General features: G+C 33.1%; 1 protein-coding gene across 1 annotated transcript in view; it reads left to right on the forward strand.

The window, feature by feature from the left end:
* Positions 1–22,890, forward strand: part of ft (cadherin-related tumor suppressor fat) — a 358,439-nt gene that overhangs the window by 264,588 nt on the left and 70,961 nt on the right. The window contains exons 2-3 of the mRNA XM_088231200.1: positions 3,168–3,479; positions 21,772–22,005. Coding sequence (XP_088087326.1) covers positions 3,168–3,479; positions 21,772–22,005 — 546 coding nt within the window. The remainder of the gene's footprint in view (positions 1–3,167; positions 3,480–21,771; positions 22,006–22,890) is intronic.

Raw genomic sequence — 22,890 nt, forward strand, 5'->3', positions numbered from 1 at the left:
AAAATAAATGTAGGTAGTACACAAATATGATATTCGTTTTAAAACGTAAGATTACAAAAAAGTTGTTAAAATATTAATGTATTTTAATGTTTTCAAAAGAACGTTTAATGTATTTTCTTTAAACAAACAACCATTTTAATTCGTTGTCAATCAAACATTTATCCAACTTGTTCCCATTCCCATTGCAGTATATACAGCACTTATGTAGTTACCATTATTACACATTTAGATATGCGGATATCTACTAAAACTAACGTTAAGTCAAGCAAGTTAAAATCAAAAATATTATGTTGACATGGATAAAATTATAAAAACTCTACATGCTAGTTCAGTACTGACATGTCGTGATTCAAGTTTTTTCTCGCTACGAAGAGTCTCGAGATTCGTAGCCAGACACATCGGGACACAAGCGCAAGCCCTCGACAATCAAGTTGATTTGAAGACCATCTGAGGAGGAACTGAATGCGGTAATCAAATTACAGCATATTGAAACTTCCCTCTTCTCGTCTCGTTAGGAGAGCCGTTACACACCCACGGGCTAGAGCGATTGTGGAATTTCCAATGGCCTACAAAGGTTAAGATTTTGAAGATATCTCGGATCGAATCTCGTGTTGATAACGTCGCGCTGCGCTGTACGAAAGGTGCTCCGGGCAATTTGGTATTTGACATTTTAATAACAAAACGAATTGCAGCCACGAGCGACGTTTGTCAAATATTAAATCCAAAGCTGATGTCTCTCTGTTACAATTCTCCAAAATAAATTAACATTCTGACGTTTTACGTATCAAATTAAATGTTATTGAATGCAGCAAAGGTTTCCGGTCAAATTTTTCGGCATTGAAAATTGTATTTTTACTTTGGCATTTTAAATACAACTCATTAAAAAATTCAAAATTTCACATTCACAGTACCTATCTAAGTCTACAATTTGACCTCGATATACTCATCAGTCTTCGTTAGATTTTTTAAAAATTGAGTTTTTTTATTTTAGTGATTTTAAATGTTGATACGTAATCAAGAGTTGAAATCAGAATTTAAAATATTCATTTTTAATCTCGACACGTTTAGATCTAAATCAATATTTTATGTATATGTACACACTAGTAGACCAAAAAACCTCACCTGAATTTCGTCTCATCCATAAACAATCCCCAATTTATGTGTCAGCCATAAACAATATAAAATTTGATCTCATAATAAGTTGCCAAGTACGGTCACGCCATCATTCTGTATGTAGGTATCGGTTTTTATTTATTAGTATTTTCATATCGATTAATTTCGTCATTGAAAATGCCGCGATGGCAATGAGACGCGTATTTATTTATGCAAAAATCAACTACCAAACGCTGTTAGATGGACAAGGAATATTTGTAGTTTGTAGTGTGGCGAAACAAATCACTCTCGTATAGCGATAGTCGCTCATGAGGCATAGTCTCTACGACATGATGCAAGCATCTCCTTCAGTCCGTTCAGGCGGTCCCCTCGGGTTACAATCGCATAATCGTGATTGGCCGAGACCGCGAATTTATCCGCAATAGCCATAAGTGGTCGCGAGACATGCGGCTCCCCTGCATAAATTTATAGATCTTTCAACTCGAAATTTTTGTTCTAAATGGGCTTATTTTATTCTCCCTCTGGTGCAGCGGTAATCTCGGGTCAAGCATCTAGATTCCGGGCCGTCGCTGCCCCGCCCACGAAATGATCGAATGCCGGTTGCAATCGCCAAAATGCATCCCAAGCTTCTCGTACACTCTTTGCCCTCGAAATGACTTCTCACGCGTGAAAAAAGCTTCTCATTGACAGCCCGAGGCGATGGCCCCGGATTTGCGCCTAAAATTTGAAAACTTTTACCTCGGGTCGATGTATTACATCCAACTTCACTCCCATATTATGTATGTTATATTACATATTATGATATCTGCATGTTTTGTAAAAGCGGCATCATGCCAGTACTATATTTTGCTCAGAGTAATTATTCGCTCCCTTAAAGAGAAGCCCTTTGGCTCTATTACATAGAGCCAAAACATTTCAAATTATGCTTTGGTTTTTTTTTTTTTTAATTTGAAAATTTATTTGTAAACTCTTACGGATTATTACATTCATTTTACAAAAAAATAATATAAAACATTTTTCATTCATACTCTGTTTTTCAAAATAATATTTTTAACATCTTTTGTAAAGGTTGTCTGAGAATTTTGTTTAGTTTTGCCTGGTAGTTTATTGTATAATTTCAGTCCCCGGTTCATTAGTCTTGATTGTCCTTGTCTTGTTTTAGAAAGTTGTATATGGTATTTGTCTGATATTCTTTAGTTTAACAACAAACATAAAACGGACGGTTTCGGTTGGCGCTTGCAATTCACGACTGGCGTACCTACGGCCTGTTGTATTGCTGTAAACTTTAGATAACTTAGTGATTGAAAATCATAGAATTGTTTTTGTCCGTATTGGCGACTCCAATAGCCAGTAGTGTATTATTACTATAAGATATTTTGTTTATATATTTTATTTCTCCGTGTGCTCTCACGAGTTAGTTCCGTAGAGACATCTTTCCTCCGTAGTCTTCTTCAGCGAATGAATTATTTATCTATAGAATCACTATGTTAAGCGCCCAAGAGGTATTATGTTATGAAAATGGCACTTCATAAGTTATCCATAATAATAATAATGAACAATATTTTGAGTTTGTCCAAATTTTTGTAGACAAGGACTGGATTCAACTCCCTGGGGAGCTGTTTATATTACCTTATTACAACAGAGATGAAGAACATTTAAGAGAAGGTAATATAGAAGTCTATGGCTTATGACCTGTCGATGTTACACAGTGTGTAAAGTAGTCACTTAAACCTGCCATTGACAGGTCATAAGCCATGTAGATGCCTAGACTTCTATATTACCTTTTCTTAAATTTTCTTCATCTCTGTTGTAATATGTTAATAATAATAATGAATTAAATGATATGAATCAATTAAACCTATTTGGCGCCTTGAATGATATATTTACAAATAAGTTATTTTGTCAATTAATAACATCGAAATACTTTATTTTTCTTAATGAAATCAGTACTGAACCGATAAATAATAATGGCTCCTTTTATTAACACTATTGTGAATGATTTCCTTTCGAAATTATTATTTTTTTGTAAATAACATAATTTATTTTATTTCTAGGTTCGCGTAAACGTCCTCGATAAGAACGACAGTCCACCGTCTTTCGGAGATCAACCCATAGTCTTCACTGTGTCTGAGGAACTGGGTGCAGGTCAGACTGTCGGAGTGATCAAAGCTAAGGATCCCGACACCCTTGGGCGGGTGCGGTACAGTCTCCGAGAGCCTCAAGGGAAGGACAAATTCTCTTTAGACCCTGACTCCGGGACGCTGCGCCTATTGGAACCTCTTGACAGGGAGACCAAAGATCTGTACAAACTGGTTATCAGAGCTAGCGACGGACTGCAGAATACGGATAACACCATTACAATTCAAGTAAGTACATCTCATTATTGAACTGTTTTTAGTTTAAGATAAACGGAGACATGCAAACGACATCAAATTAAAATATTTTCCTCGATTTTCTTTAAAGCGTTCATTATTACACGTGCATCGTACATGCGTACCCTTGTACACGTGTTTCAGGGCCAGACTGCGAATTTTTAGAGGAACATTCATTTTTTATTTATCTTTTTTCAGTTAACAAACAGTAAAAGATATCACAATATATATATTCTTCGTTTTGTGCCCTATCCGGTATCTGCGACGTTGTCAATCATTTCTAAAAAGGTTTTATATATATACAGTTCATAAAATAAATTAAAAAGTAACACTAAACATATTTCACCTATTATATGTGAACACCGATAGTGACGAAACAAAAATTAAAAATGTTAAATATACAAAAATTTAATTTGTTTTATTACATATGGTTTATACAATGAAAAACTCCAGCCCTTCAGGAAATTGGATAAAAAAAAGATTTCGTGCGCGAGGTAAAAATTAGACCATTAAATTGGATTGCAAAGTTTCTTGAAAATGTACGAAAAAAATATTTTAACGAAATCGCACTACTTTGAACGACGTCACTGGTTCATATGAACCAACCAATTATATGAAAGCTGTGAAGGATATCCAGTCGGCTTACCGTTAACGAACCAATCGGAAGAACTAATAGAGAAAAACCTCTGACATCCCTCGCGGAGTTCTTTCAGAAATACAAAACTTTAAAAATTAAAGCGCTGAATATACGAGATAAATAAATATATGTATATATTTTTTTATAGGTTTAATTTTATAGTTTTTTAACACTGAACTTTCTCATTTGATCAAATGGAACTTAAATAATAGTCATTTATAAACAGTCTCAAAATAATTAGTTTTTTATGTATAACAATAAATATAGTAATACTAGTAACAAAACAATAAATATATGTAGGAACATTTTTTTGTTTTATTTATTATAATTTTTTTCTTTGGATTATACAATAGGTATACATAAGTTACAAATACAAAGTACACAATTATATAAACACAAAAAAACCCACAAAGGCCTGTGTGTGGGTATATATTTTATTTTTGATGCTAAGGATGGTCTATTGGAAGAATACGATAGAAATATAAAAACAAGTTCTAATATTCGATGCAATTAATAGAAGTATATGTTATTTATTAAAAAAAGGAAATATTTAAATTCAATTTTTTTATCCATATTCATCAAAATAAATTATATTAAGCATAATCAAATATATTAAATTAATATGGGTAGCATAGTAGAGGTTTTATTTTTTTAGGCAAGGAATTTTTACATTTTTTTTGTGGACCGGACCGTAATGTCAGAAAACGTTTTTTTCTTTATGATAATAATTTTAAAATTAAGAATATTCTTAATGTCCCGGATTAGCATCCCTTTCCGTAGTCCGCGTCTGGTGCGTATCGTTTTGTTGGTCAAATACGTTTTTATTCTCTATTTGTTTATTTTCATTGAAAAATGCGATTTTCAAAAAAATTCATCAGGATGTTTTAAAATTACATCACAAAAATTGTTCCTCTGAAGTTTCGCGGTATGGCCCTGAAGAGGCGTGTATAAGCTTGGAATTAAGAATGGATACCGTCCCTAGGCTTCTTGCGCAGTTGAGTTCGGCACGCGTTTTCTTCTCTGACAAGCTGTACGACACATTTTTGTTGCAAACAATTTACCTCAAAACCTCTCATTGCCGACATAAATCCCGGCGGTGGTTCTTCGGCGCGTTTCCGATAAATCTAGACAAAAAGTCGGAGCTGCTATTCATCAAAGGACTTCAAAATAAATAAATGCGAATAACTGTGCCTGTAGACTAAATTCCTTTTAATCGACTGCCGCGGGAAGGTAAAAAACTTTACCGGCAATCAGGAATGCACCGGCAGTCGCCGCAGCTCTTAGTTAGAGATGTGATGACCATTGTGAAAATTTTAGGCTCGGCTGCTCGGAAAGAGGGAGAGAGAATTACTCGCCAACAGAGCCTGACGTAAAAAGCACACTTTTAAGGCACACCCATTTAGTTAACCTCGCTTACATTAACCGTCGACATAATTATATTTACATACTCGAATCTTAATCAGACCTTTCTTTGATGAATTTAGAGTTGGGAATTAAGAGCAGTAATTACCCGAACACCGTTCTTTACAATAAATATAATGCAAATTACGCTTGTACAAAGTGTATTGTCGTACGGTATCTTAGGAAGGGGAGGTGCATCATTGTATTGTCTCGACTCTCTCATCAAGTGTCAAAAGTCTGTTCTTAGAGTAATGAATAAAAAACCGTATCGCTATCCTTCAGAGCAACTCTTCAAGGAATTTAATGTTTTGGACGTTAGACAATTGTATGCTAAAACAATAATAATTAATCATCACAATAATAAAATTGACCACGTCTTAACAGCACACAATATATCAACTCGTAGTGTGTTGTCACAGAAACACATTGTACCGCGGACGAGAACTTCTTTCGGACAAAGATCTTTAAGCTTTATGGCTCCTAGGATTTACAATAAGGTTAAAGATATTTTATTTACCCAACCCGATGTAACTTCTATGCAAAAAATAAAATAACCCAGGGGCTTATTAAGTTAGGAAGAAAAGAAACCGAAACCTCATTAAACTACATTTCAAGGTAAATTATATTAATGTTAACATTATCCACGACAATATAAACACTATACAATACAATGACAGGAAGAATAAAATTTATGAATATATTTGTATATATATATGTATGTATGTGTATGTAAGGGTGTTTATGTATATGTGTGTGTATATATGTATGAATATTTATGTGGGTATGTGTATATGTATGTGTATGTGTACATATATGTATGTCTATATGCATGTATACGTGTGTGTATGTGTATGGATGTTTATAAGGGTGCACACGTATGTGTGTAAATATAAATAAATGTAAATATAATAATAGTATATGGCAATATATAAATAAACATATATGTTAGTCTGCCTTAGCACGGGTCTTCTCCTACTAGGTATTACTTTATAATTATTTATTTTTTTAATAAAATAATAAAAATAAATAGATATAAATAAATAAATACGGCCTCCGTGGTGTAGTGGTCAAGACGCTTGATTCACGCACGGAAGGTTCCGGGTTCGATTCCCGGTGAGAACACAAAAATTAAAATGTGATTTTTCTCAAGCCTGGGTGCTCTGTGATGTAATTCACCACTGTAATTAGGCCTCCTGGCCTGTTGTGGTGCAAAAAAAAAAAATGTAAAAAAAAAAAAAAAAATGTAAATAAATCATCATAATGCTTTATCTGGTTATACACAGGTCTAAATCGGTATACACTGACCCCCTTTTTTCAGAATAAAAATTATCAGTACATGAAGGCAAGGTTATGTTTTAGGTACCAGTCCAGGGAATATAAAGTATTATAATGTAAAACTATCTTTTAAATTTAAAAGTTATGTCAACCATGAAAGCAGTCGAACCCAAGACCTCGACTGTTGTAGACGCACGTGCCGGCCACGATACGCCGCGGCTGACTTGTCTCTCGATTTCTCATTCAGAATTTTCACCTGAGACTCGCCATTGAAACGAAAGCACTCGTCCAGTATTCTACACACATTACATGTATTCATCGTTCGCCCGGACACGGACAGTATAATAACAATATCTGACTTCAATAATTGTCGGATTAACTTGTTATATGAATACGTAGTTCCGTGAGCGATGAAATCCCACGCTCGTTAAACGTCTTCTCTGAGCAATCGGCGCCCGGGCCATCGCCGCGCCGTTTACCAGGGGGTTGAATACATTTCGTTTTATGGCTATCAATCACATTTTCCCAATAGGTTCGTTCACCAAGATAGTCGAGAAACCTTATACACTTTTTGTCCGTCTTGTTACGCTTTGCCTATTAGACTGTAATTAAACTGCTCGGGCAGTTTGCGGTTTGGTCCGATCAACGCTTCCGTCACGGTGCCGGTGTCGATGCGACGCGACTCTATCGTGAACGGATTTTTAAAGATTCAGTCAAAGCTTTCGGTTATTTTCTTGTACTTTTAGATTTAAACTTCTTTTAGGGACTGCGATGGGTATGACACTACAAAATACTTTTAATGTATTTAGGATTTCCGTATATTGCCACACGGGGGGTTCCAATACTCAATGAACCATCCTTTTAGGAATGTTGGATTAATCATGAATGTAAGGCTTCGCTTAACTTTTCTCGCATGAAAATTTATTATTTTTATCTTGGAGTATTAAACTACAACAATGTGTCATTGGAATTTCAACAATAATTTTCCAAAAAATATTAAAAATATTAAAAATTATGTAGTTTTTTTATTATTCAAACGTGGATGAAAAATAGCAGCTCTGTTTCTTTTATTATACAGAAGCCAAAAAAAACATATTTACAGAGCTTTTATTGAAAAAAACGTATGTAAGTCTTTATATGATTTTTTTAGTACTGCAACAACACGTATTTCATTGAATAAAGACTCTGTAATAATTATTAACAAACATAGAAAAACCAATTACCAATTTTCCAACATCATTAAGACTTATAAATCACTATTAATATACTCCAAGTATTAATATTTTTAAACTCGAATGTTTTAGAATAGATTGATTCAAGTAACAGAATTTTATTGAATTTGAATAGCAAAATGGTTACCTAATTATAAATTCAAATATAATAATGGAGTGCTTCTTGTAGAAAAATAAGCTTACTTTTTTATACAGATTAAACTCTTTTATCCAGTCTTTTTAATAAGCCGTGTACGAAAAAGTAGTTCCCATAGTTAAGTTAAATTATCGACAAATTAAAAACATTTCTTTTTAATTCGTTAATTCCTATCCAGTTTCGATCAACCGAGCAACCTGCTAATAAAGATTCGATAATACGTGTTTTAATAACATGTATAACGATATAAATAAACATTTTTACGGATATAAGTCGCTACCTGTCCGGTAAAAAACATCGCCAACCGACTGCGTGTTTTTTGCTCCCATTTGTAGTTTCGTAAATATCGGATCAAGATCAGGGGACTTGATCTAAAAATTGATACAGCGGCTGATATGTGTCATTTACGGGCGAGTGAATCTCCGGACCGGTCGGTAGAAGAAATAATCATTTTTTCATACCACGTATACGCCACGCCGGTGATACACACAAGGTACCAGGGACGAATCGTCAAAATAAGCGATCATGCACAGCTTACTATTATGTTTGACTTTCGATAATAATGTTTTATAGTAAATATGTTTTTGGAAAAATAAACCAAGAAAGTGTTATTTATCCCCACCACCGTTTATATCCTCCAACAAAAATTACATATTTATTGCTCCCAGCGCCCAGGCCGTTCTCAGTGAACGATGAAACTAGCCGATTACTTCAGCTTATTTCATCATACCAAAAGTACACCATATTTTACGTCTTTAACCCAAGGCAGCTTTTTTAGTTCTAAAATCAAGCATGCAGATTACAAATACTATTTAAAAACTAGTATTTCGAATATTATTTCCGAAAGACTGTTTTTCTTTGATAGGATGCCGTTGACATAATATTATGTATCATATAGGACATGTGGCGTTCGCAGTGGCCATTTTTTGCATTATTCATTTTAAAAGGAATCGGCCAACGCTCAGTGTTGACAGTTACTGCTGATTGTCATTGTGGTATTTGTTAAAAAACTTTTGTACAAGTATTGTATTAAAATAGATTAGAATGAAGCTACGTACCTATTTTGAGTGGTTAATAAAAATAGTTGTTTGAGATGATTTTCACAGAACGACAGTAAAAATAGTAATTTATTATTATATTACTTACATATTATTTACTTACATGTAAGTACAAATAAATGAACGTTTTTTGTAGATTACCTTAAAAATAAATCACGGCTCGCCACTGCAAGGTACTTTACTAGTGATAACGTCATTAGCTTTAGCATTACGAATTCACAATGATTTTAAAAATTTACAATAGCAACTGCTAAATATGCATAATAATATTTTTTTTAATTAAAAATTTCAAACATGCAGTTTTTTCGAAACAGGTGTTAACCATATGAGTTATAATTTAATACGATGTGTATTTTTCCCGATTTTGAGTGATATTTTATATCAATATATTACAATTTAAATAAAGAACATTTTATAGAAGGTAATATATAAGCCTTCTGACATTGTCATTGGCTGGTTTAATTAGCCACTTTACTCACTGTAAAACAATCACCATTCTGCCTATGTTTAAATATCTATCAATTCTTCCATCTTTTAATCTTTGGGAAGGTACGAGTAAATAGCTAATACCTTTATTGATGCGGGTGACATTTTGACAATTATATCTCCCAATACACTAGGCAACGCCAGAAAATATTTCTCAATGTTATACTTCTTCTTGGACCAGCTGGTTTTATTTATATATAACAATATTTTGAATCTTTCCAGATTTTTGTAGATGATAACTGGATTCAACCCCTTTGGGAGTAATGAATATCAAATTAATAAATTACAACGGAGATGAAGAACATATATTATAGAAAGGAATGTATAAGTCTTGGCGTTTACGGCGCTTATGAACTGTCATTGGCTGGTTTATGTGGCCACTTTACACAGTGAGTAACATTCACCAATCTGCCTATGCTTGAACATCTATATTCCTTCAATTTTTCCATGACAAGTCATAAGCTCTGTAAATGCCGAGACTTCTATATTTCCTTTATATGGTTGTAATGTGCTAATATTAATAAAGGGGGTTGAATCCAGTTCTTGCCTACAAAAATTTAAACAGACCCAAAATAATGTTGATAAATTATATTTATTTATTTATTTATTTATTCATGCAAACGCATAAGTATTTAAAAACTATAATAACAACGTATCCCTAACTCTATGAGACTAAGAGTCCTGTGTTGAGTTGGGATACAACGTAATGGGAAGTGAAAGCATGTACATTATTGAATAATGGCATAAATAAAAAATATAAATAATTACATAAGCATATATTTCAATGAACATCTGGACAACACGCTTAATAGTATATAAATCTATACAATATCTTATTTTATCTTATTTTAATTGATTAAAAAAAGATAAACACTTAGAGCACCGGCTGAATACACATAGAGTTTACCCTGTGCCCGGCCCATTTTTGTGAAATTTCGTGCATTGTGAAGGGTTTCTTAAAAGTGTCATAATTATGAAAATACTGGTTTAAATCAATTGAAACTTCTCATATTTATTTTAAGCAATTCAGTAAGTCATTTTTGCAGGATATTTTTGCCTTTATGGAGAGCCACATTGCAATGTTTGCACATATACAGAGTCTCACTCATTTTTTGTGCTTTGTATCCCGGAGTGTAAACACGTAATTATAATAACCACGCGTTGTGTCCCAGTTTTCACATATTGTTATGGTTGGATTATTTATATAGCGCCATTTTTGTGAAAATCACCTCCAGGTAGTTTATCAACAGCGAAAAAGTACTAATAAAAGTCACTAGATGTCAATAAAATGCACTTTTTTGGACAGCTGGTAAACCACGTGAAAACACGGGACCGGGACACAACGCGTGGATATATAATCACGTGTTTACACGGCTCCGGGATACAAAGTGTTAATAAATAACAGGAACTAGTTTTCATTAAACACTGATTTTTTATATAACCAAATTACAAAGAAATGTGGTGTAACAGTTGAGACCTCATTTATCCCGCCTATTTGGAACCTAACTATGATAGTAATAATAATAATGAACATTTTATTCCAAAAAGGGGAGTGTTATTGCTATTCGCTTTTAAAATTTTATTTTTGATGGTAAATCTAATGATAAAAGTGATGTGCAGCCTCAGATTAATGACGCTATCGAGCCGCTTATACGTACGGACAAAAATCACTCTGGGATTGTCAATCATAAAGTAAGCTATAGTTTACAGTAAATCAATGGGCCGTAAGTACTCAGGTCGAGAAACGCAAGCGCAAACCAAAACTGTCTATTACAAGTTTGCTGTTAAACCAAAAACCAACCAAACCAAAAATTTGCAACGCTTTTGTTATATGCCGTAGAGCGAAATGCCGTTTCTACAGCTTTGGCGCCTTATTATTTTGAGTGTGCACATATATCCTTCGGGGAGGTCTCAGAAAGTCCGACCATTTCAGTTTTTGATTTAGTCATGGTTGGACTGCAAGAAATATAAGCTTCTTTTTTATATATGTATGTGCCTATTCACTAGGTACAGCACTAAGCACCCGTCTCGTGTTCCATTCAACCTAAGCTCCGGAACCTAACTTGTAGTCAGTATCCGTGAAGCAGCCTAAAAAGGCGCGACATACAGCTTTGAATTCACAGTAAACTGGCATTGACGGTTAGTCTTTTGTACTCTACTACGCCTTTTGCACGGCAATGTTCAAGCGACAACGTTAATATTTCGGAACATCATTTCAAACTATCAATCTATGAAGCATCATCTCTGTTTAATTTTACCTCACTGAAGGTTCTTTGTTTTTCCGACTCTCGCCAGAATAGGAAACGTTAATTTGACTCATTTTCTATATATATATATATATATAGCTTCTCCCACGTCCTTCAACATTAAGCTTCCAGGATTTTTATTGCTTGATTTCTAATCCTTTCAAGTCTTTCGTGTGGGTGGTCTGCTTCTGGCACTACAACCTTCTTACTACTCAGTCGGAAACTCTCTATCTAGCCTTTTATCCCTCCAGGCCATAAGGGTATTCTACATCCATTGCTTCGACGGCCTGTCTTAAATGTCGTTGCTTTTAAGGACTTTATTTTTTGAAAATTAACAAATACAGGGAAAATTTACAGTAAAATCTTAAAAATCCAAAAACTTTGATTTATTTTATCAAACAAAATAATAGTCAACAATATTTGTGAAAGTAATGAATTTTTCCTAAGTCAAAATCTCATGATCATACATTGCTTTACTTCACGAAATAGTCATGAAGGTCTAGTAAGATTGTGACATTAATCGACAAAAATAAAAAAGAAACACCTTAACGTATTTTCACTGTAGAGCTTGCATTCCAAGTTTAATGGCTTTAAACACGTTTCCTGCTACCAGTATACGTATTATTTATATGTATCTCCAAAATAAATATGATAACAACAAGTTGATCAATCACAACGAAACTGGATTAAATTAATCAGTTCTGACCATTGACATATCATGCATAGACAATACATTAGACATGCCCTAAAGAGTAAAATATTTTAAAAAGTAGTGACACGAAAACGTACCTATAGTTACTAGGTACTATATATGTAAACCAGGGTTTCATTCAACGAGAATGCAAATGCTACTAAAAAAATAATGATACTCGTTTATGGTACACAAAATTGGCTGCATTTTAACGTTAACAATCAACATTCGTTTTTGGTGACCCATTTATTTCTTTTCATTAGATTTTTAGGTACAGAAAGATAATATTGACTTAAGTTTATTATATTTTTATAACGTATTACTATTAGTGCACCACTGTTACTAAAGAGCTTCGCAATTGCGCCGCTAGGCGTAGTTTGACGTTTGCAAAAAATAATATTTATGTTTGAATGTTAATTGTTTTAAGCTTTGTTAATCACTCATGAACAAATATTTTCCAATGAAAACTTACACAATCCTTTTTACAATGTTTTATCCGAAAGGTTTTAACACGTTTTCATGACACAGGTAGGCGTTATTGTTTAAAGTCTAAGCATTACGCCTGGCCGGGGGTCGAAGAACGACTAAATGCGTGTTGGGCATGAGTTAAGGGTCATAAATTTTTAGGGCTCAGGGCATGTCAATGTATTAACATGTCAATGGTTCTGATACCCACACTCGAAGAAGAAAATAACTTGCTAGCTTAAAAATATTTGAGATTATTTTTATACTAAATAAATAAACCGACAGTTGGGACTTTTCACATTTTTATATATTTTTTTTAAATAAGCAAAAATTACGACGGTAACAATTAATACGGTTTTCTTGCAATGTCGGATACAAAGGTTTATGCATTCTTTGAATTACCCGAAAATGAGACGTTTTGCGCCCTATGGGACGAACGACACATGTGACGTTTTGGCGCCAGACTTTTACGCAATGTTTATTAGGAGCGCAGTCGGCGGTCATGACGCATGACGTCAAAATGACGTGATGCCAACTGCGACCCGTTTTGTACGTGCTCATTTTTAAACCCGAAAATTATAAATGAAAACATGTTTTGAATATATTGATAGTTATACCATTAGAATCGTGAAAATCTGCTCTAAATATGTTAACGTTATTCCCAACTTGTGGTTGGGTCAACCCAACCCATACCCGATGGTTTTCTAAAATTTTTTTTTTATATATATTTGGACCCCTGTATATAGTAGGCTTACGTGTCATGTACAAGGCTAAGATACTCGGGAAAAAAATCGTTTTTGTTTGTCTTGGAAATGGGATGTTCGATCACTGATTTTGGTTAATTACCTTTATGAGTCCAATCACCATTCAATTCTTGTTAAAAATCTACCTTTTCGTATTTCTTTAAATATTTAAAAAACATAATGAAAATAATTGATACCTGCGAGTACTTGTTAATTACGTTTTTGCGAGTATTCATATTGTGAATCATAATTGTCTGACAGTACTTGTACCTATTTGTGATCATTTACATTTTCAATCAATATAATGACAAGACTAGCTTAAATGAGATTTTGATTATTTACATTTTGAATAAAAATACCAATTATTTAATGAGGAGGTTCGGTGATTTTTTTTGTTTTTATTGTTTGTTAATAGACTATAAACTAGGCCAAAATTTAGAAAATATTTTATCTACGACCTCTCAAGCTCTCTATAGTGAGTTATTCTGATTGGTGGGTTGGGTTCTCGGTAACCGGAAGTGTATCACAAATCACAACACTCTATCCCAAGGTATACGTCGGGTAGACTTATTATTATTTGTGGTGAGGGTCAGTGCTATGCAAACTCCTGACGTCACTGTGACCTGTGAAGATCTATTGTGACGGGTCCCCGTGAATAGTTCTCGCCCTTCAAGCCCAGGTCCATAAAGAGCTTTGCTACTGTGTGGAACGCGAGAGTTTACATTTTGCTTAATCTGCCCCTCCAAGCCCAGATCCGAAAAGTATCAGGCTATTAGAGAGGGGGCGGGCTCTTTAACATCCTCAGGTTGAACCAGTGGTCCCCCGAGCCCGAGGATGAGGCTCATTTTATGGTGTAAAGCATCACATTCACATAGACATTGGGTAGACTTCCCGAAAAATTAAAACAAGAGTAAAGGAGCACATTAGTGCACGCAGGCTCGGCTACCCCGAAAAATCGGCTTTGGTCGAACACCACTTAGAAACGGCGCATACGTTTTCTCCGAAATGATAATCTTAGGGATATCAAAGATTCACCAAACTTGACTGGTAAAAGAGGCGATCGAGATCTACAAAGGTCACGACAATATAAACAGAGATGATGGGACGCGTTAAAAATCATCCCGGTACCCAGTTACAAAGAAATCACATAAAAGACTTAGACTAAGAAGCATAGACTGTGAAACGCCACAGATTTCAAATTGACAAGATATAGAAAGTAACGTTTGCAATACGGTGCAAATCACAAGTACAAGGTTACTCATATTTCTACTCCATTAACATAAATCCTAATGATGGACGCTGTAACGTCGGTAAATAGTACGAACGACACACGGTATAAAAACTCGGAAAAACTTATAGTGCAAATAAAATACAGATCATCTTTAAATATAATAATATTTACTAGTTCACTCTACTTTACTTTCAATTATCTGTCAGATCCAATTCCATTGTCTTGGCAGCATCTCCACTTTACTTGATTCTACGGTTTGATCTGATGCAATGCTATCCTTCCTATCCTGTCTCTTCTCTTCCGTCTATCCTCTGCCCGATTTCTATCTTCATTCCGTCGTGCACTCGATTTTGCCTTCACTTCTGTCTACGGTGGAAAACAATGGCTGATTTGAAATGTTTTTTCATCGTTTCATTACTACACTTGCATAAGGATCTTATTATTTTTTACTTCCGCTAGAGAAAACTTTACAATTTTGATCATTAATTGATCAAAATATTAAACACAGCTCATCCGGTTTTTAGTACTTAATCGTACACATAAACCAAAAAATAATATTGGAATTTATTGCAACGGATACGTAAAACATTTTTGAAAAGTAAATACGAATGTCTTGGCATTAGCACCCTTGAGGTGATTTTCCTCAAAAATTGCACTATATAAATCATCTTAATATTAATACTATTACAGGGTTATACCCTATCACTGGCTGATATAAGTAACCACTCTGTGTAGTCTTCACCATTCTACCTATGTTTACATGTTTATATCCTACATCGACACTTTCTCAACTCTTTCATCTGTTGTTGACTTTTGTGAAGAAAAAGAGCTACATTTTTACTCTTTATTCTTGACCTCTCTTTCGCAGTAGTAGCTGCTCGATTGTGTAATAATCTACCGAGCCCCTTCTTTATTAACATTTAAATCAAGATTGAAAAGACACTATATAAATGTTTGAGTTGTTCGTTTCTCCTTCTTTTTTCTACATTGTTATGACAAAGTAACAGATAAATAAAATTAACGGTTTGTGTTTTGATTGCGACATTGATGACTGGCGTTTTCCACAAAAAAATCTACATAAATTGACCTTACATTTGTGCACAAAAAATGCAAGATATGTGAGCTTGCGAATTTCCGGAACACATGTCGTGATAATCCCCTCTTTCAGTGTACTTTTATTCCTCGTTTTTGAAACTTCTAGTTTATTTACAGAAGTTATGAGAACTGACAAAATATTTTTAATGGACCTTTAATACAGGTAATTTAATTACATAAAATACTGAACAGGTATTTTTTTGTTCTTTTTTTAATATTCACGTAAAAAGAAAAACAAGCGTAATGAGTCATAATAATGAATTTGTTTTTTTATGAATAGTTTTGAAACAGTATCCTTCGTATCAACCTTTTTAAAATTTAAAATAAAAATGCTCCTGTCCGCATCCAATGGTAAATAGGGCGATGTTTTGCTACTCTAATAAATACAGCGTATATCGATCATATGTTACACGAAGATTAGGTATTCAGTGCCAGTCCAGGAACATAAAAAAATTAAAAAAACATGTCTGTTGCAAATATGCACCATCATGACAATAACAATACTGAACAAAATATTCTTAAGTAAATTTAAAGAAACTGAAATTATAATATTGCGAAATAATGAAATCAGGCATGGAATAATTTAAAGCAATTTCTGTCCTTTATATGGCACAAATTAATGTACAGCGCATTTATCATATTTGAAGTGAGTAAAACCTCTACGTTTTGTTAATAGGCATCTAGATCTCTTCTCTATATATATTATCCTTTCATCCGATCAGATCTATGCGTTAAATATTAAAAAGCGATATTTGAAAGATATGTCGTGTTGATACAATATGGAAAATTGTTTATATTGAAATTAATGAGAGTCAAAGTAATTGTTACGAATTTGCATACATATGAAGCGAAGGGTATATAGTCTATTATTTGATTTATATATTTAAAATAAGTACCCACCATTGTGCTTCGAAAAATATGTAAGTTATATTGCAAAAAATGGGGTGGTTTTAATTATTTAGTATTTATCGGACTCCACAAGTTATTATTAAAAATAATTTGATTAATTCAAATGCTTTCCAATTATACCGGGTATAGGTACCTGTTAATATAAATATTTATTTTTTATCAATTTTTCTTTGTAAAGATCATTGTAAAACATGATACCACCAACGATAAAATGATGAACATATTTGTGGGAAATATAAATATTTTTTTTTTGTTTCTGAATATTTAAGCCCTGTTCCCTTCCAGTGGCTGTCCCCACCTGTCATTTTTCCTCTTACACCTTGTCTATCTTACTGAATACCGGCGGTATCTATTCTATGATCAGAACAAGAAAAAAGCGAGTCTTAGCTACCAAGAAGCCTACACGAAGAGCTAAAATGGCTGTCCTCTTGCTCCGTTGCGCGTTGAGACTCCGCAGTCTATTATCCTTAGAGCCCAACCGATCTACAAATATTTAATTCTAAACTACAACTGCTTTGTACCGGTTTACGAGGGGTCTTAAACAAACTAGGAATGCTTCATAATTTTGTCTTATTAAGTGTCCAGTTGGGGTTAAACCATCCGTATATCGTTTGTTATGGGAGATACCATCTCCACATAGATGGATTAGTTATTACATGTTATTATTGTGTCACTGAGCCATGGGGAATTATTTTATTATGCCGCTCGGTTGTGTGTATTAAAGTGACATTCGTTAAATACTGTTAAACGGCAACGAAGTGCTTAATTCTTTTGAAATTACATTGGGAAAGCCACACGGGTAGAAATTGAGTTTGACAATCATTGTTCTTGGTTTAGTTATAAGCATGACATCACTGATTAGAAAAAAATGTATAAAATTAATACACTTGACATGTAGGTAGGTACACAGAAACGTGAACAAAGAAAAATAATTAATTAGAAATACTACAATATGTTGAGATTGTCTAAGTGTTTATAGACAAATGACTGGATTTTACTCCCTAGGGAGTCATTGAGATCGGCAAATTACAACAGAGATGGAGAACCTTTAAGGAAAGGGAATATGGAAGTCTAGGCATTTATAGGGCATATAACCTCTCGTTGGCTGGTTTAAGTGGCCACTTTATACAATGTGTAACATTCACCATTTTGCCTATGTTTGAACACCCACATTTCTCCAATTCTTCCATCTGTTGATTTTAGTGAAGTCAAAGATCTAAAACCTTTTTGTTGCGAAGAGATTCATTTGATCGAATTATTTCACATACTAGGCAACGCCTGAAAACAATTTTGAAATTTTTAAACTTTTCTTGGACAGGTTAGTTTCATTACAATATTAAAACTTTCACAAAACTATATTCTTGATCACAAATATTGTTAAATATTTAACAAATTATAAAAATTATAAAAACATACATATTCTACCGTAATTTTTTTTTCTGTTGCACCTGCCTTCTAATTTTGTTGGAATCTAGTTGTTTCCAGCCATAATAAACAAAATAGTTATGTTGATATAGAAAAGGTATGTTTTTAAATTTTTTATTTTCTCTTATTTAGGAAACATACAGTACAGTTACAAAGTTTTATATTTTACAAAGTTAGACTTAACTCTAATGGACCAGTGAAGTTTCCATATTAAAAAGTAATAATATGTAAGGTTATTAATGAAAGTACAAATAAGAGAAGGAAAAAAAAAGCATAAATGGAAGTTGTTTAAAAATTAAAATTTAAGTAAAAAAAGTTAATTTAAGTTTTGTAGTTTGTAGTAAGTGTTTACAAATGGAAATAATATTAAAAATGAAGAAAATTTGTAAAAGTAATTTAAAGTTAAGAATTAAAATAAAGAATGAAAAACAGCTCAGATGTAAAAATAAAATAAAATAGTAATAACATTTTTAAGAAAGGAAAAACATAAATATACGCATACATATTTTAAGGGATTCAAAGAAACGATGAGAAGGATCTTTAAGTGAAATATAAGACAATAAATTTTAGTCAATTTAAAAAACATCTTCAAAATTAATTGCACGTTATAGTATATATAATATAAGTAATTCAAAATAGTTTAAAAGAATAAAAACATGTCAATGCAGCAGAGAAAAAAGAAAGAATAACAGGTATAGCAAGTAATATTTTATATTGTATCTACTACACATTCAAAAAAATATCAGGTAATTATACAACATTGATAAAGTTTTAATGTGTAAATGAAACATTTATTTGTTAATTGTTTAAATTTAATTTTCACTACTTTCTTGATCAATATATTTTTCCTTATTTTAGCATCTACCTATTGGAATATTTACAGTAAAATTGTTGAAATCGTTAAAATTTGTATTTAAGGTAGAAAATAAATCTTTATACTCATTAAATAAATATACATATTACACAGCACTAAAGCTAGGCTCCGTGAATACGATATTTTAATTTTATGACTTTACACCGAGGACATAAAAACATATTGCTTTTTCAATCTTTGATAATGTTGTACAAATTCCTTTATAATTTTTAGGTAGGAAATACCAATGACGTACTTTATGTTCTTATAAATAGACAAATAACGTATAAGTGTGAATTTTATATTTACCCTAATCTGAAGAACTTAGATTGTGAATGAAGGCAAATTCAATCAAATCGATATACGCCGATAAATTCAAACAAATCTTGCGCATTTTGAACTTAAATAAAGCAATCCAATAATTATAAATTATTCCTTACATATCTGGTTTATTTGTTAAGTAGATATGTGTATTAAGGCGTATTAGACGCTTGACTCGCACACGGAAGGTTCCGGGTTCGATTCCCGGTGAGAACACAAAAATTAAATGTGATTTTTCTCAAGCCTGGGTGTTCTGTGATGTAATTCCCTACTGTAATTGGGCCTCCTGGCCTGTTGTGGTGCAAAAAAAAATTAAAATTTTATTGCATATATTGTACATCTGCGCATGTTTTCTTTTTCAACAGTTTTTCTTATTAATTCTTAGATTTATCAAGTATGCTCGTTATACGATAAAAATTTCAGCGTAACAGATCTTTTCAACGAAAGAAAATACTGTTTTAAAAAATATATAAAAATTGCGACAGAGACGTCCCAAGAGAGAAATTTTTAGTTACTATTTTTTAATCGGTTTACTTATTAGTTGTTATTATTAATTAAATATATGTACGCGTATGTATATGCATTAGTGTACGCGTATATTCTTATATGTGTATGTATGTGTGTATACTTATGTATATATATAAATATATATGCATCTTCATGTGTGTATATGTACGTATGTATGTATGCGTATGTATATATGTGTATGTATGAATGTATATGTATATATGAATGTGTGTGTGTTGGATGTGTACATTTACATACATTTTTATTTCTTTTTTCATTGTTTTATATTTACTTACTATTTCTTCTTCTTCTTTTTCTTCCTTATTTTCCGTATTACGTACGTATTGCTTTTTTATATTTTTGTTCTTATATGAAACCCATAATTGGTCTTGTTATTATTTGTTATTTTTTATCTATTGTTTATTATTATGACTGTGTTGGTTTCAAAAATAAATAAATATTTTATTTTTATTTTATTGGTGTACGTGGCACAAATTCTTTTTTATAAACAACATGAACATATCGGATGAATCTCACCCGCACGATAAAGGTTTCAGCTCTTTTACTTCACAAAAGTCAACAGACGGAAGAGTTGAGGAAATGTGGATACTCAACCATAGACAAAAAGGTGAATGTTACACAGTGTGTAAAGTGGTCACTTAAACCAGCCAAAGACAGGTCAAAAGCCCTGTAAATACCTAGACTCCCATATTCCCTTCTCAAAAATGTTTTCCCTCTTTGTTGCAACAAAGTTAAATAATGAACAACTCCCTAGGGAGAAAATCCAGCCAGTCTGCAAGCATTTGAACATACTCAAAACATTGTTGAACATATTTCAATCAAAAATGTTTTGAGTTTGCCCAAATTTCTTTAGACAAAAACTGGATACAACTCCCTAGGGAGTTGTTAACATTAACATACTGTAACAGAGATTAAGAACATTTTAGAGAAAGGAATTTAGAAGTCTGAGCATCTGTAAAGCTTATGACCTGTCATTGGCTGGTTTATGAGGCCACTTTACACAATTTTTAACATTAACCATTCTGCCTATTTTAGAATATCTGTATTCCCTCAATTGATAACTTAACATACATCAACAGATGAAAGAATTGAGGGAATATAGATGTTCAAATAAAGGCAGAATTGTGAAAGTTACAGTGTAAAGTGGCCACTTAAACCAGCCAATTACAGGTCATAAGCCTTGTAGACGCCTAGACTTGTATATTCTATTCTCTTATATGTTTTCCTTCACTGTTGTAAAATTTGGAAATTTTTATTTAATATTCTAATAGTGAACACAGCAATATAATTAAAAGCTCTTTGTTTCTAAAAAACATACAAGCGCTTAGCAGGTAGAAACAGTTATTTGATGATTTTCAACTATTTCAATAAATGTAATAAATAATATTTGCTATCTACTAAGCATGCTGCTAATTTAGCTAAGTACTATTGTTATGATTATATTATTATGTTGAGTCAAGGCACGATATTAAATCAAACATTCTTGCAATTTTCTGGGGTCCCACTTTAAAAAATTCATACAAATATTTACTAATGAAATAATTTGATTTTCAGGTTACTGACACGAACGACAATCCCCCCGTTTTCCTGGAAAGTGCGTACTCTTTTGACATTCCTGAGAACGCAGCACGTGGAGCCAGGGTAGGGCGAGTTGTGGCCTCGGATCCAGACCTCGGGCCCAACGCTCGCCTTACTTACACCGTCATATCCGACTGGGCCAACGATGTCTTCTCCCTCAACCCCCATACCGGGGTCTTCACCCTGACAGCGAGACTCGATTACGAAGAGGTAAGAGAAAAAAAAACATCTCCTTAATAAACAAACAAACCGTCTCGCCGTTTCCCCGTGGGGTAGACAGAAGCGATAAAATGCCGATGTTATTTTGTTTTTGCATATATACCACACTTTTTTTTTATAAAAATAAATATTTGCTTTCTTATGATTTACCAAAATATTTAATTTTGAGGGCCATTTTCAACGAGTTGTAAATAACTCACTACTAGAAAATGGGAATCAAGTTGGGTTAGAGTGGGATTCGAACCACAGACCTTTGGTCCGTGAGTCCGAGACACTAGCCACAGGACCACAACCCGATTCAAACACACTTCCACTACATTTGTCAATTATTTGACAAATTGTAACCTACACTACTTTACGGGCTGTTTAACCCATTACGTAATGCACACTGTAAATACATGTTAGAAGTTAATGAACATAAAGCAGATAGCTGCTAAACTGCTGATATGTACAGAAAAATAGATCTATATTATCCGCGTATTCAGAAAGCGCATAGCCCTATTAATGGGAGAATTCTCACTTGCACTCGTACGGCTTCTGGGTGTGTAAAACAGTGCACTAGATTTCGCTTTAGTATATTTATTGGGAACATACAAACTGATCAGTATATTTGGATTATACCTATTTATTTAGTTATTTTATTTTTCTAATTGTTTCTATTATAAAAAAAGATAAATAATAAAAATAATGTGACCTCACTGCGGCTATCCATGCCGAGGATACTTAACAGTATACTTTTCTTTAAATATTTTTACTTGTGAGAATAAACAAAGACTTAATATACAGAGATAATTACATACGAGTACTTCCAGAAATGAAATATGTGAGCACCTAAAGAACATAGTTTTATCACGCATTCGCCTAAAATAAAGCATT

Source organism: Micrasema longulum, unplaced genomic scaffold (assembly GCF_059751315.1).
Source record: "Micrasema longulum isolate JH-2025_06_02 unplaced genomic scaffold, ASM5975131v1 h1tg000860l, whole genome shotgun sequence".
Classification (NCBI taxonomy): Eukaryota; Metazoa; Arthropoda; class Insecta; order Trichoptera; family Brachycentridae; genus Micrasema; species Micrasema longulum.